The 16,868-nt window shown below is 28.1% G+C and overlaps 1 protein-coding gene across 4 annotated transcripts in view; it reads left to right on the top strand.

The window, feature by feature from the left end:
• Positions 1 to 16,868, top strand: part of tefu (Serine/threonine-protein kinase tefu) — a 177,522-nt gene that overhangs the window by 120,421 nt on the left and 40,233 nt on the right. For all 4 annotated transcript variants that reach the window (XM_076495794.1, XM_076495786.1, XM_076495802.1 and 1 more), the window contains 8 exons: positions 1,716 to 2,034; positions 2,382 to 2,527; positions 5,656 to 5,760; positions 6,165 to 6,284; positions 7,188 to 7,401; positions 10,793 to 10,951; positions 12,531 to 12,653; positions 13,894 to 14,108. In XM_076495794.1, coding sequence (XP_076351909.1) covers positions 1,716 to 2,034; positions 2,382 to 2,527; positions 5,656 to 5,760; positions 6,165 to 6,284; positions 7,188 to 7,401; positions 10,793 to 10,951; positions 12,531 to 12,653; positions 13,894 to 14,108 — 1,401 coding nt within the window. The remainder of the gene's footprint in view (positions 1 to 1,715; positions 2,035 to 2,381; positions 2,528 to 5,655; positions 5,761 to 6,164; positions 6,285 to 7,187; positions 7,402 to 10,792; positions 10,952 to 12,530; positions 12,654 to 13,893; positions 14,109 to 16,868) is intronic.

The following is a 16,868-nucleotide window of genomic DNA, read 5'->3' as shown; positions in this document are numbered from 1 at the left end:
TACCTGTTAGTCTTCCTGGCGGGTTATGATCATTACCATTCTGCTACAGGTAGTCCTTTACAACTTTGTTGACTGGATGTCAACATTGATTTTTACGCCATTTTCTGTTTTAATTGCCGTTTTGCTTTTATCTTCAATTACTTTTACAAATTTTACTCCATTTACTTGACTTTTATCTTTTTACTGGACATTTGGCTACTCATTATTATGATTTTGTGGAGTGTCTTTTAAAACTTTTATTCTTTTACATTTTGATAATAGCTGCTATGACACATAACCCAGAACCAGGACTGGAAAGGCCAACTTCAGGTGATTGACGGTGGTTCTTGAACTTACCTGTTAGTCTTCCTGGCGGGTTATGATCATTACCATTTTGCTAGAGTAAATATTTTACAACTTTGAAGACTGGATGTGACCATTGGTTTTTACACCATTTTCTATTTTAATTGCTGTTTTACTTTTACAAATTTTACCTTCATTTACTTTTACAAATTTTACTCCATTTACTTGACTTTATCTTTTTACTGGACATTTGGCTACTCATTGTTACAATTTTGCTATGTATCTTTTAAAACTTCTATTCTTTTACATTTTGATACTGGTTGCTATGACACATAACCCAGAACCAGGACTGGAAAGACCAACTTCAGGTGACTGACGGTGGTTCTTGAACTTACCTGTTAGTCTTCCTGGCAGGTTATGATCATTACCTTTTTGCTGGAGTAAATAGCTTACAACTTCTTATACTCTGCCTTCTATCTTAACATTGTAGACTAGGTGTCAACATTGGTTTTATACTTTTTTGTTTTACCTTCATTTCCATTTATGTCTATTCCTACATTTATTTATTTATTTTTTAATTTTTTACATTTTTACCGAATGTCTGGCGCAGATAGCCTCGCTGCTTTGTGCCATAAAACACTAAATCAATCAACTGAACACTTAAACCTCTGTTGCTATATACTTATTAATGTGTGTTAATTGTACAATTTGCAACAACAATCTAAACTTGCAAGCTCTGAGTGATTAGAAGCATAGCAGTAACTGTTTCCATCCAGTGTTTAATACTCATCATAGGTTTGTTTCATTGGAGTGATTATTTGCTGCAGTTTATGGTATAAAGTAATTTTAAAATCTACATGTAAATTTTGAAACTATTTGCTATATGAGTAATTTGCTGTTGTATGTCTGGATTATATTTTAGGAAATTTTCAGATTTACTCAAATTAGAAAAGTAAAAGCTAAACGAACCATAGCCAAACATATTTAATATTCAAAATATGTGATGCTGTAGTGAAGTTCATTGCACATTATACCACACAAGCAAATATCTCTAGAACATAGATAATTTACTGTAAGTAGAACTCCTAGAACATCATTTATGCAATGTTGTAATCTGTTTAGCCTAAGAGATAACCTCAGAATAATTACTAATTAGAACTTTTTTATTTTATTAACTTGATACTAGCTTCATATAGTTTTTTAAAAGTGTCTAATTAATAATTATATTTAGGTGTCTTTATAAACTATTAACCAGGACAGTGCCATAAGAACTTAACTGAGTAGTATGATTTATATATAGATTAGATATTGTTAAATTAGAATTCAGAATTTACCTTTATTAATATATATAAATCATTTTAAGCCTACTTAATTTGTTAGGAGAAATTTAATATTTATTTTTATGATAACTATTGAAATTTTTTGTTTTAAAGAAAACGACAGCTGGAAAATCGACAACATCATTCTAGTAATTCATCAGACAACTTGGGATCTCATAGTCAAGACACGTCTACCTTAGCCTCAGTAAGCTCCTGTGACCAGGAGAGGGCACCACTAGTTCATAAACTACTGATGGATGCTTATTGTAGCATAGGTGAATCAGATGGTGTTTATGGATGTGGAGAAGTAGCTAAAGATAGTCAAGATGTGAGGATTCAGTGTTATGAACAAGAGAATCGATGGGATCGAGTTTTAAGCTACCATGACTTGGAGCTAACACAGAATGCCTCATCACATGTTGGGTTGTTAACTGTAAGTGTTATCTAACAAAAGGGTACTGAGTCATAAATAAATAGATGCTTGTATGGCTTTAATTTCAGATTGAACTTATGTTTTATAATGCTTGGATGAATAGAAACATTTTATTAATAACATAATAGAGAAAAGAAAATTTTCTAAGATATTTACATAAAATAGTGGCTGAGAATAAAGGTTTTTCATCAAGCCAAACCAAATACATGGGAGAGAATCTATGAGAAATGTAACCAAAAATTTTAAGTTATACCTTATGTGATGTGCATAGTTTTCTATCACATAAGCACTTATAATTCAGATTTTAATAGCTAATTATAACTACTTTAATATATCACTTTTACCAGGCTCTTCAGAAGAGTGGGCTTAACCATGTACTCTATGGCTATCTGAAGGGAGTTGTAAAGCCTCTAGAAATTAGCTCGGAACTGCTTGAATATCAATGTGAATCTGCATGGCGAATAAGCCAGTGGGATGTTGACCTACCAGAGAGGTTTGTAAATTATATTAATTCTAAGATTCTTGCCTCCCGAGTTATAGAGACAATTTTATCAGGAGTAATGGTACAGCTTAATTCTAATCATCATTTTTGTTTGGTTTTGATTTATTAGAATGGGTTGTAAGATTTTTTCTGAATTTCTTGATAACTGGTTTGATATGAAAAATTGATTAGCAAGTGCTTTGTTGTTTATGTATTTTTCTAGAAATGATTATGACATTAATTGACCACAGTCTACTTCTTTTTTAAGTTATGCAACTCTTATAAAGCTCTTTACAAAATTAAAACTGTCAATGAAATAGTTTTACATTTGACTTTAACAGTCCTAAGATTATGTAGTTTTAGAAAAATATTTAATTTTCATTTTTTTACTATTTATAATAAAATATTCATTACTTAATGTAATTATTTGCACTCAAATTCCAAATAGTTCACATGCAATGTAATTTTCATTTTGAATAACAAAATACTGTTTTTTATCTCACATTTTGCACATTTCATTTGCATGATCACTAGAACCTCCTAAATGAATATCAAAAGTATTTTAAGGTAAATGTTTATATTTTGTTTACTCTTTTCTCTGCTATATCATTAACTCCAGATATCATTATTGATGTACAGTGCAATGAAATGTTTGAACTTAAGAAATGGAAATATGTGCATATCTTTGAAATTTTCTTAGAATAGTTTTGAAACTTCTTTTTGCCAGATGCATAACTTCACATTTTTATCTTTTCATTTATAGTCTATTTTTAATTTTCTTTTTATGTTTGGTGTCTCTTAATAATCATCCCAACACTATCAACATGGTGCTTTTTTGTTATTATAGTGTGACTTTGTGCACAAATTTGAATCACTTGTGCTTGTATATTTGAATGATGCCATCTTTCTTAGACACTTTGGCAAGCCAAACTACAAAAAGTTAAATGTATGAAAATCGTAAACATTTCAAGTACGCATTTTAAAACACACAATATATATAATTAATTGAAATATAAATGCAAAATCTAAATGCAATCTATTTAGCAAATTGATACATATAAAGCAAAAAAAACTTGTCAGGCACTACATACCTCTCAAGAGAACAATGGACTAAGCTTCTATTTCATTCTACAGATCCATATACAAGGTGGATGTTTTTTCAGGATATAATTGAACAGTGCAAAATTTGTTCTTTCTATTGGTTATAAACATGCAATTCAACTTCAAACTTTTGCTTTACAACATAACTTTGATTTTGCAAATGGATATGGCTGACCTTAAACTTATAAATATTAGAATGTTGGGTCACATAAAGATAATTTCTGGGAAGTTTTTCCAGTTAATTATAGGAGTTGGAACTGAACCTTGATCATCTATGCCAACAGTTTATATAAGCTACATAGTTTCTTGTGTAAGACCTCTCAAACTTGAAAAATTTAACCACAAATTGATCAAGTGACAGTGAAAACTGCAATTTTAATTGCTCTTATAGGTATTTCTTTTTTAAAATAAAAGAATAAAAGTGAAATAAAACATTAAATTATAACATACTTGATAATAACAATGTGATTAAAATGTGTTTATAGTAAAGTGGTTTAATTCAATTTTGAATTTAACTCAGTAAAATCTCATGACATGTGGAGAAAGGAGTTTAAAGATCACTTGTGATGAAAAGGTTAAATAATTTTTATTTAATTAAAAATGCACCAAAGAACATTAAAAATATCATGCAAAAAGCAGATTATTTCTTCTGATATGTACAATTTGTCTGACTTTATAACTATTCGACAAGAGCCGTTACAAATTCATCCAACTAGTTGCTATCTATCCTGCGGGAATGAAGCTTGTACTAAAAGAGAAACTGACAATTATCTGTTGAGAACACAAGGTAGTATAATATGTCATTTAATAGATGAAAACCTTGGCTTGCTATTAGTTATAGATAATATAGAATTAAATATGACAGAGAACTATTAGCATATCGTTAAAAAGAGGATGTGACAGATAGTTGTGGGAAGAGGGGTATGATTTTCTGTTTGATAGCTCTGTAAGCACATAAAACTGAAGGATATAAAAATTATGGTTTGTCTGAGCAATGATGATTTTATATTGGTTAATTCATATTTGATTTCATAGTTGCTGGAAGGGTGGTGGATAAAATAAAGATGAGGATATACCTAGAGAAAATGTGTTGTGTGTCACATTAGGGGAAAATTCGTGATTTTTTAAAAATATTATTTTATGAAAGAAATAAGAACTTAAAACTGATATTTAATTAAAATATGGATTATTAGCTAAGACTTTATGTTACGCTAATTGATATAACTGAAACAAATAGTGCTTTAATAAAATTTTGAATGTAAGACAGTAAAATTTTGTGTCATTGGCAATAAAGGATACCCGTGGTAATCGGGTTACAACAGTGTTTTAAAGCAAAAATGTTTTTACATTTGTAAGTACAGCACTTTGATTCATTGTTTCCTTTACAATGTTTCTTGAAAGATGTACTAATAGAATATCTTCAAAAGCTTTGTGTTATTTAGGCTGAGAATGTGGTGTTGTAATACATGTTGTTCCTTGGTGGAACAGCAGTATGTCTGTGAACTTACAGCATTAAAATTAATTTGATTTCCTTTGGTGGACATAACACATGACCCAGTATGATTTTGCTTTAGAAATAAAGAAAGGAACAAGCATAATAGATTTTATAGAATTTAGTTTCAGGACCCTTTGGTACCACAATAAATCTTTGTTATGAAAGGGTACATGTAATTTTATCTGGTAGTTAAACCGTCAATTTTTTAAATACCATTCTGTAAATTCGTGTTAGATGAGCTTGCATCTGGGTTATCATGGTGTTAAAAATTAGCTGTTTCATCCAGGTTTATTCTTTTTCGTCTATTATTCCACAGTTTTGAAACAGTTACTCTCAAGCTTCCTAAACATGTTATTGTAAAACTGTTTATAATCATATTTCGTAACTTTATTACTGTGTAAATTAAGAAGTTTATGTGATGGATTTAAACTTCAGTTGCTGAACAACAGACTCAACATATTTTCTTTGTATTTTGATATTTTTTGAGATTTGTTATGAATTATTTACATATACAAGTTTTTAATATTCATAAATTAATATACAGAAATTCTAGAGGAACCGTTGGTTTTCAACAAGGGATTTACCAGTGCTTGACATCATTAGTTTGTAAGGAGAAGGATAGTTTTATTCAAAATTTGGAAATCTGTAGGTGAGTTTATTTTGAAACTAATGAAAAAATATAAAGTTAGTAATATTATCAAAGACTTATTGAAAACAGATTACAATCAAATACATTTTTTTAAAACTTTACACTTAAAACAAAAATTTTAGCTTTAGATTTTATAGAAATAAAATGATTGATTGTGAGGTTGTTTGAAAATTCTTTTAAACTTAAATAAAGAGTCATTTGTCTCTTTAACATTGTGTAAAATAAAAACATAATGCTTTTTATCATAAATCATACAATCTGATAATTATGGACATTTATGACAATTTAATTTAGATGACTCAATAATATGTTTTCTGTTTGCCATTAAATTTCAATATATTGAAGCAGCATACTGCTGAAAATTCTTTAAGTGTTTTATATAATTGATTTTTATATTTGCCAAGGTGTTCAGCCTTGGAAGGCTTAAATCATACAAGCCTGGAATCTGTTCGCAGCATCTATCCAGCTCTTTGCAATTTCCAGATGTTGGTAATCATGTCTGATTACTTTAATCTGCAGTGTGGGTATGTTTTATTAATTAGGATAATTTTTTACAGTAAACTATGAATAGTTTAACACTATGTGCAATGTTATCCTCCCTACAAGAGAGTTTGTATCACATCAATAAGAATCAATAAGTACAGGTTAAGATAAGGGAAAAAAAATAGTGAATACAAGTAAAAATAAGGAAAAAAAGGTGAATGTTAATATTGAATTTATGAATCTTTTGATTTTATTTGGAATGAGATTAACATTGGAATGAGATGTATCTTTTCAGTCATTTATAAACTGTTAGAAAATTTCATTGTAGCAAATTATTAACCATAGTTTTATTTTTTATAAATACTAATTCTTAAAACTTTTATTATCAAGCCTTTGAATTACTTTAAATCAAGTAATAGGTAAAACTATCAATCATGTTAATAGTTATCAAGAGGAAGGCTACATTTTTTATAAAAATTATATGAAAGTATTCTTAAAATATCATACTGTTACAATCTGTATTTCTCAGTTGATGAGAATGTAGCTCAATGAACATTTTGATATTGGTTGTAAACATTCAGACAATATTTAAGGCTACATTTTTGTTGAAATTCCATGAATCATTTTGTTACAATATTTTTCATGTGAATATTATAGAAACTTTTTTAAGAGGAAGCTTTTAATTATTTAATACCAATGCTACTCATACAGAAGAACTATTTGTATGTCAAAGCTCAGTTTGGTTTATTAATAAAGTATTTAACTGGAGTTGATATATCTCTAATTATAAGTTTTATTGTATAATGTTTATATGCTCTGATACAGTATATTTTAAATTATAATTGATTTGTCTTTTTTTTTAATGATTTGATTCAAGCAATATATATTATAACTTTGTTTACTTTACCATTGTGGTTTTATCAGTTGTATGTTTTTGTTTCAAGAATCACCGATGTTGAGGAAGTATTATTTAGGTGGAATAAAATCAGCAATCTTCCATCCAGTAGTTTTGATTTTTATGAACCAGTGTTATGGCTAGAATATGTCTTGCTGAGACAGCATATACCAACTGCATTTCAGCAAGGACCTGTTATTCAAGGTATCGTGAGATGCTTAGAAAATTATGCAGGAAAAGCCAGGAAGGAAAACTGTCTTTCGGTGAGATATTTATTTTTTAGAGTTTTTATTGTCATCTTATTGTAATTTTTTCTCTTATGATTGAACCTTTTAAGTTGAACAGTAGCATCATAAACCACAAAAAATTTTTAAATTGAACATTTTAGCAATAAAGGTAACTACCTTCGTTTTTTAATTCTAAGATTACAAAAATAATGTTTTTCTAAAGCACTGAGTAAGGGCATATGTTTTAGAGAAAGTATATTGATGTTTGCCTTACAAGAATGATGTTTTTGATGTTTATGTCTGTAGGCCAAAATATTTCTATGTTATTATGCTGAAGGTTTCTTTCATACCAAGTTTATTTTGTTTACTTTTCAAGTTGTTTAGATAAATTTTTATGAAAAAGTGACAGCACCAATAAAATTGAGTTTTTTAACAAATGCTGACAGATTTGTTTGGATGAAGGGAAGTTTTGTGCTAAGTTAGTATAGTTATTACATAGGCATACTTTTTGTGAATTTTTAAATTGGTTAATAAAGATAGACTGTGTATACATATATTCATGATATTCTAAAAACATGTAGGTCCAAGAAGTCTTGATAAAAATTAAATAGAAACCCTATAACCTGAGTGCTTCTGAAAGGTAGACCTTTCTTCTTCAGGAGCAAGCTGGGAGTGGTAGTGCAATTAAATGAGTGATATATATAGAGGGTGTTTAGTGACATCATGGGGGTCATCCGGTTTTCTGGAAACTGTTTATTTCTCTGTGTACTGTTGTGTCTCATTTCTGGTGCAATGTAGCCAATGGTGAGAGTGTGTGTGTGTAAAGGTGTTAATGATATTTTAATTTTGAAATGGCTAAAAGTATGTGTATTTTAAAGAAAAAACACCTAAGTGTTTGAGTAAAATAAAATAAAGATAACACTGTGAGAGAATGAATGAGTTTTTGATTGGGTAGATTGAGTGATGGGTGTATCATTGTGAGAATTGGTAGTTTCTGAGATAGGAAGAGATGTAGAATTTGGACAGGAAAGAGTAGAAGGACTATTTAAAGTAGAAATAGGAGATGGTAGGGATGGCTTGGATAAGGAAGACAAGAGTGGGAGAATGTTTTAACAACTACAGTTCTTCTATTAACACTGAAAAAGATCTCTCTTTTGCTCAACACTTCAACCAACATGGTCACTCCATTAACGATGTTACTGTCACTGGCATTGAAACAGGATTCAAAACTAAAGTAGATAGAGAAATAAAACAAGCATATTGAATTGCCACACTAAACACTGTTCAACCTTTCAGAATTAATCTAGATCCAGGAGTCAGTTCTCTGTCAGAAAAATAAAAATAACATTATTCGTCACTTATTTTTTCATGAACTATCAAAGCTAATTTTTAAAAATGTTATCTTTATTTTATTTTACTTAAACACCTAAGCAATTTTGTAAAAATACACATACATTTAACCATTTGAAAATTAAAATATCACTAACACATTTTCACACAGACTCTTGTCATCAGCTACATTACAATGGAAATGAGATGGTCACAACAGTACACAGAGAAATAAACAATTCCAGGAAAACTGGATGACCCCCATGATGTCACTAAACACCCTCTCTATATATAACTCATTTAATCACACTACTCCTCCCTGAAGAAGAAAGGTCCACCTTTCAAAAGTGCTCCAGTTATAAAGTTTCTATTTTATTTATATATATATATATATATATCAATGTTTATTTATTTATTTTTCCAAAGATAAATCAAGCAATATTCTTTTCATCTACTAATATGTTTTATTAAGTTAATCAGTCAACTAAGAAGCTAGGTACAATTGAGAAAAATGTAAGCCTTATAGTATTTGTTGTGAATATTGTGGATGGAACATTTTCTTCATGAGGACATATTGTAGTTATGTAGTTACATGTTCAGTTAACAGACTTTACTGTGTGCATTTAGATAACACTGATGAGTTGCACTGTAAATGCAACCATATTTATAACATTTATTTATATAGTATAAATAATTTTGAAACTTAATGTTGGTAGCTTTGTATTATTAAAATAGCTCATAGGAATTTTTCTCTATGTAGTTTCAAGATTTTTTTATGACTTTAATAAAAATGTTATTATTTTACAACTAACAATTTTATTGTACTCCATTTTTCATGTGTGTGATGAATTTGTAATGATTGTTGTGACAGAGATACTTTTTGCATGTTATTAGTATATATTGTTTGGAGCATTATTTAATTAACTAAAAGTTATTAATGAGTAATATAAAAATTTAGGGTTAACTCTTCTTGACAACTGAGAGCAAGAAAAAAGATTTGATAAGTATTTTATTTCTTGTATATCATTTTTATTCTTTATGTATAATTATAAAAGAAACTAAAATGTAAACATTAAGATATTTTTAGGTTAGTTAAGATTAGATTAAGTCAAATAAATAGCAGTAACAAAAATATTTCAAGAGCCATGCACACGAGCTGCTTGTACTAGTTGTAGTAGGTCATGGGTAATGTAATTTAATAGCTTAATGTGAATGTGAACATTTACCAAGTGATTTAAAACATATAAGGGTGAAGACAGTAGCTAGTCATAACTCAAAGAGCAATAACAGAATAAAATTTAACTATAAATAGATGCATACTGTTACAAACTTAGATATAATTTGGATAAATAACTGTGGTTTCATATTACAATATGAAGTTGTTATAGAAAGAAAAAAAATGGTAATTTAGATTTATTTTGATTTTTCTTTTTGGTGGTTATGGGGTTGATCAGATTGACTGATCCTGTTTTGAATTAGGTTAGAGAAAATAACATAAACTGTCAAGTTTTACTGAATAAAAACATTTGAAATGTATTTAGGAGGAAAATTTTTGATATTTTTGAGGAAAAGTATTTTTAATTTTAACGTGGAAATTACTTTTGACAGAGACTATTCAAAACAAATATTCTATATTCATGGACAGATCTTTATTTTATTAAAAATACTTCACTAAAAATGTGAATTTTTGAATATTAATGACTTATAATTGTAATTGGAATACTGCTAAATTTTGTGAGAATATACACATTACTGAAGATGAAAAGTATTAAATCTCAAAAGACTTTAAACAGGTATAAGGAGGTCACATTGTTAGTCATATAGATCAACCCTGTGTTAAGAGAGTTAAATTATCTGGCATTCAATTTACTTATTGCTGATGAATGAATGATTTAACTTTGTTTTATATTCATTTACTGAAAAACTTACTTTGTTTTATACATTTATATGGAACAGATAAACTAAAATTTTCATATATCTTATTAGATATGTATTACTGTACTGTCAGTTATCGAAACTTCCAAATTAATTTTTGTTATGAACAGTAATTTTTTTTAAAAACTTGTTGATGCATACTTGCTTTTTATTTTTCATGCAGGATGCTGATAAAGCTGTTCACACTCTTCGCAGCCTTTCTGGAAGCAGTAACCAAAGAGTTCTCTGGTGGAAACTAGAAGAAGCCAAAGTTTACTGGGATAGATCTGAAATTACAGTTGCAAAAAACTTAACAAGGTCCCTTCTTAGAAACCTTGAAGGAGTTAGTAGCATTATTGTTCTTATATGTAAAAACTATTAACTATAATAGTATAAATTTGCTAGTAAAGTTATAAGAAAAACTTTTGGTGCAATCTAAAATGCCACATATTGTGCTTGTGATATCAGGCTGTTTTTATTTTAAAAAAAAAGACGTGTAATTTATTATCTTCTTCATGAATTTTATTGACATGGTTTCATGAATAATTTTTGTTTCCTCAAACAATTGTATGATTTGTTGAAATTTAATTTAAACAGGATTTTCAATAACAAAACTTGTGTGGACCAAATTAGGAAAAGAAAAAATCTGATCATAATTTTTCTGTAGTTTTCAGTATCTTTACTGTTTTATCCAAAATACAGTATTAAATTCTTAAACTATATTTCATTATAAAATCTACATTTTTTTTACAGTGCATACTTGATTACAGTTTTAAAAATCAAATATCTATGCAAGTTAAGTAACTGAATTTAGAAATTTTACTTAAAATGTTTGTGGAAAAAAATTGTTTTGCATACAAGTGTGTTCTAGTGTTTCATAAACTACATTAAAAATTCAGAATTATACATAAAACACAACTAAATAAGTTAAACTCTGAAATAAAAATAAACACAAGAAATATGTTTATGATTCATTTCATTTAACTGTGTTACTAGCAGGATGCTCAGCAGATAGCCCAATGTGGCTTTACTATAAGAAAACACACTTGTAAGATATTACTCCTACTTTTAAGTACATTTGTATGATGTTAAATTGTATTTAACTTTTTATTATCTCCACTTCAAAGTAGTGGAAAAAAAAATCTTTCCATGAATGATTATGGTTTAAATTATAAGGTCTCACTAAATTTGTTTTTCACTTAACGTGTAAAAAATTAATAAACAAATTCTGTTCACGACCAATGTAATCCATTATCATAAGAACAAGATGTGCCAGATTTTGCATATTAAATACATTTTAGGTTTCTCAAGATAGGAAGAAAGTTCCAGTGTAAAAAGCTGTGTTTAAGAGTCTTGGAATTATTTGTTTAGTGACACATTCTCATTGTTATTACATTTCTTTTCTCTAATAATCAGTTAATTATTACCTTGATAATTTTTGTGAATTTAATACTTTTTTCATTTATTTAAAGTGACATGAATATAATAAGGAATTTGATTATAAAGTAAGACTCATTACTGTTGGAAGTGTTTAGATATATATTGTTTTAAAACATGTCAAGACAAATTTAAAATTGTTTTTCTGGCAATAGATTAAAAACATTTAGTGTTATTCAAATTGTAAGTCTCCTTAAAACTTAACCTGACATTTATTTTTAATTAATAAATTTTAAATACTTTTAGATGAAAGAGCACCTTAGTGCTCCTTTGGGAATAAATTGCTTTGCTCAAAGTTTTGATTATTATTATGTTTTATTAGACTGATATGAAAACAATTTTATCCGTAAAATGAATACAAAGTTATTTACTGAAGTCTGTCAAGTACGAATTTTTAATTAAAGTGTATTTAATTATTATTATTATTGGATGAAATGCCATTTTGCACATGAGTATTACACAATGTATTTTGTTTGTTGCTGTAGAAGTATTATGAGAGTGAAGAGCTATCAGTTTTATATGCTGAAACCCTCACCTTGTATGGAAGTTGGTTAAGTGATTCTTGCTGTGAAAGTTCTGAAACTATAATGACAGATTTCCTTGAGAAAGTGAGTAAATGTCACAATCAAAAGTAACTTACAAAGTAAGTTGCTTTTATAGCTGTTAGACTAAAACTTTCATTACAAATTTTAAGCTGTTAAAGGTTCATTATTAAACAAACATTGAATACTGTATGAATTATGGAAAATATGCAATATAAAATTTAATTTTTTTATAACTATTTAGTACCTAAGAGGATATTTTATGTATTATTACCACCAACCAGAAGAACCAGAAGGGTTGTAATCTAGAGTTGTATTTGTTAAAATAATGTTAAGAATTAAAATAACTTTATTTTTTGATGCTCATATTTATTATGAATTTTTGTCTTCCTCTTTTTATGTTGTGAGATGAAGTTTGTTTTGACAGTAGGCAAAATAACACTTTGTAAGATTATTTATGTTCTTTGTGAATTTGTGTGTTAAAGCTAAAGGTTTCTTGGTCTGCCACTTATGCAGCCATACTTACAAATAAATGTTATTTTTATTGTGTGAAATGTTTAGAAGAAATAGAAGTTCTTTTAATGTTCTATTAGAAACAAACTAAATATATTAAATGTTGCAATAAATAGATTCTAGGATTTACAAGGTAGTTTGTAAAGTTCAGAGTGCTGTCATAATCTGTCAAAAACAATGAAAGATGTAAAAAAATTCAAATTTGTGCCTTTATGAAGGTGTAGTAACTTAGAAAATAATAAGTATCATGGTTTTCACAGTATTTTGCAAAAGGCAACTTTTTGAAGGGAAAATAATAATCAGCTTCATATTAAGTTTTATGAGATTTGTTGAATCCTTTTATGAGTTTTACTTGTTACTTTAAATGCTATTATTTACATAAAAGTGCATACGAATTTGCTGAAATTGGGTCATCTTTACAACTTAAGCCAAAAATATACAACAATATGAATAGTAGTACAAAAATAAAAATATATTATTGAAGGTATTAACTTTAAAATAAACACATATTAAAGTTTTTGTTTTGTTTACATGTATTTCTGACTTGTTAGTTTTAAGTAACATTGCACTTTTGTTGTATTTTCATTTCAGTAATAACTGACAGTTCAGTTCAAATTTGGGAATTTCAAAAGACAGTTTTATATAAGTTTGAACAAAATTCTTTTTGATACATTTTGCAAGATTATATTTCATGCTACTGAGTTAGAATATTTATATAAATTATGTTTCTGAAGAGCTGACTAATCAGTTTATGGTACTTGTTATACAGTAGTATAAACACTTTGCTCTTTAGGCTGTCCAAGTTCTCAGTCCTCTCTCTCTTCTGGACAAGACAGTTCTCTGGAATGCTTACCTGGCTGTGGCTAGGTATGCTGATGCCCAGTACCAGGATATTGTAAACAATATGCGCTCCATTTCCTACCAAGCCAAGCAAGATTTGATTAGACAATGCAGGAGAGAAGCCAAAAAGCTGGAGGAGATGAAGAATATTGTTACTTTAACTAAGGAGTAAGTCATATTTCATTAAAACTGTATTAGCTTTATTTTAAAACTTTTGAAATAGTAGATCATAATGAAACTTTGTGATAGTATAATAGTAGTTGTACAATTATATGTCCTTTAGGTTTCATGTATTTGTTTTCATCCACTTGTAAGTCAAAACAAGTTTATTTGATACAGCCATTAGATACAAATGGAAGAATATCAGAATTGTTATCCCTTTCCAGCTTGGTGGCATTTTTATTTTTTCATTATCTTTATTTGAATGTATAAATATTAGTCTTATCGCTGTGGACATCCTTTTCTGCATATCGTCATGAGGTTTAACAGAGTTGTATTCAAAATCTGATTAAAACCATTTCTTATCATGATATATGATTAAAATTATCATAAAAATGTAGTTAACAACTTAAATTTTAATATTTTAATACTGTATAAGCTTAAAGTTTTTAAATTTGTATGGTAATATTAAAAAAAGATTTTCAATTTTCACAAATATGAAAATTGTGACATTTGTTCTTTGCATATCTCTTCTTCATGTATTTACTACCCCTTTAAGAAGTATGAAATTTAATGTAAAGTTTTCTTTATAATGCTTTCATTGCTAGGCAAGTTATAATTTTTATAGTTTTCATTCTTATTTGGTTTTGGGGCCATCATATAGAAAAAAAACCTTTCTTACCATGCACTCCTATCACATTTTCTCTGACATTTTATACTGTATTATTTGTAACCAATAGAAAGCCAGTATTTTGACCTATCAAATGATGTATTATATTACATTGTTTTTGTGTGTAGAGAATTGTCTATTTTACATATATATTTTTCTCTACAAGTGGGTTTTCTTGATATCACTGTCTATTTTAAACTTTATTCCATAGAAAACACATCAACAAGCTCAGATGAAGTTTTAATGACTCTTGTCACATATGGTGATGTGATAGTTATGGGACGTAATCTACTTTTTGCACATTATTATTCTGTGTTCTTTGGTGAATTATTTAATTATAAGAAATAATTTAATGCAGTAGTATTATTAGTACAAACAAGTTGGTTTATCTTTACATTGACAGTTGACAGCAAAAAAAAAAAAAGAAAAGAAAAAAAAAAGACCCATATAAGCTCTTTATTTCTTGTTTGTCATATTTATTCTTTATTTATTGTTTTAAAAATAACTAAAATGTGAGGATCAGAAAAATTTTAGGTTAGATTAGGTAAAATAAATAATAATTTTTGTTGATGTATTCTTGCAAGTAACTTGTGCATTACATAATTTGATAGGAAATGTGAATTACACATTTGCCAAGTAATTTATAACCTGTGTGACTTGAATATTAGTTAACGTTGTTCAGAGAACAATGAAACAATGGAATCCAAGTAAACACAGATGTATAGTGTTATGAGTTTAAAACAGTTTATAATAAACAAGTGTTGTTTCATGTTAGAATTTGAAGTCATTCCAGAAAGTAAGAGAGGTAATTTAGATTTCTTTTGAATTTTTTTTTTGGCAATTGCAAGATTGGTCAATTTTGACCAGTCTCATATATAGTTATGGTAGAGAAAAAAACAGATAAAATATAAATTTTTACAGTTGATTGATTGTTTTGGAATTAAGTACAAAGCGACACAAAGGGCTATCTGTGCTCTGCCCATCATGGGTATTGAAACCCAGTTTCTAGAGGTGTGAGTCTACAGACATACTGCTGTGCCATTATAGGTAAAAACTTTTATAGAAACAAAGTTTGAAATTTGTTTAGGAGGTTTTAGAGATTATGCAAATGATGTTTGAAAATTTTCAGATGAAGAAAAGTATTCTTAATCTTAACATAAAAATAACTTTGCACTTGAAGCAGTCAACATTGACTTTCACATAGTTATGGATAAATTTTTATTGAAATTACTAAATTAAAATTTCTTATTTTTTGTATACAAATGACTCTTAATGTGTACTGAAATCTTGCAAACTTTTGTGAAAATACATAGAACATATTAAAAGTTACAGTATGGAAACTCTAAAGGTCAATTTTTAGGTCAGATTGGTCAGGTCAGGCCAAGCTCATAGTGAGAGTTAACTTGTAAATGTCACCATTTCTTAAAGCCAAATATTTTAAGAATAAATTATGATAATCATGGAATATGTTTTGAATCTTAGAGATTTTCAATTTAAATGATAAATTGACAATTTATGATTTTAAAAAGACCAGAAAAGAAAAAAAAACAACTACTATCATCCTTAGCTATGTACTAGCCTATTGAACAGTACATCCTTAACTACTGACTTGAATGCCAGGTTTCACTAATAATATCATGTGCTAGTAATTGTAAATAATTATTTTGTGAAATATTTTATGTTTTTGACATAGACATTATTTAACTTACATAAATTTTATTTATAAAAATTATCTGTGTGCTGCTGTTCCAGAAAGATACAACACAGTAAATCTCTTACATTTATGTCTGGATGAAATCTACTCTCTAACTTCATAATTTCAAATTATGAGCTGAAGTTTTTCTAAAGTTGAGAGTAATTGCTGAAGTAATTACTTACTTGCAGAATTTTGAATAGTAATTTCAGGTCTTAGTGTATAAATGAGCAAACTCATTTTTATTTGGAGACTCTGCTTGTTATTGGCCATGGCTAAGATCTTAAACAATTAGAATGGATGGAATGTCTCTTTTGTGTAGAGCATATTCAAGTATATTAGACTTCTGACATGAAATTAGTATTAACATTTTCACGTGTTACTAATTTTCTTTTAGTAGAACTAA

The sequence above is a fragment of the Tachypleus tridentatus genome, chromosome 1 (assembly GCF_004210375.1).
Source record: "Tachypleus tridentatus isolate NWPU-2018 chromosome 1, ASM421037v1, whole genome shotgun sequence".
NCBI lineage: Eukaryota > Metazoa > Arthropoda > Merostomata > Xiphosura > Limulidae > Tachypleus > Tachypleus tridentatus.
This window is presented reverse-complemented; position numbering and strand designations above follow the sequence as displayed.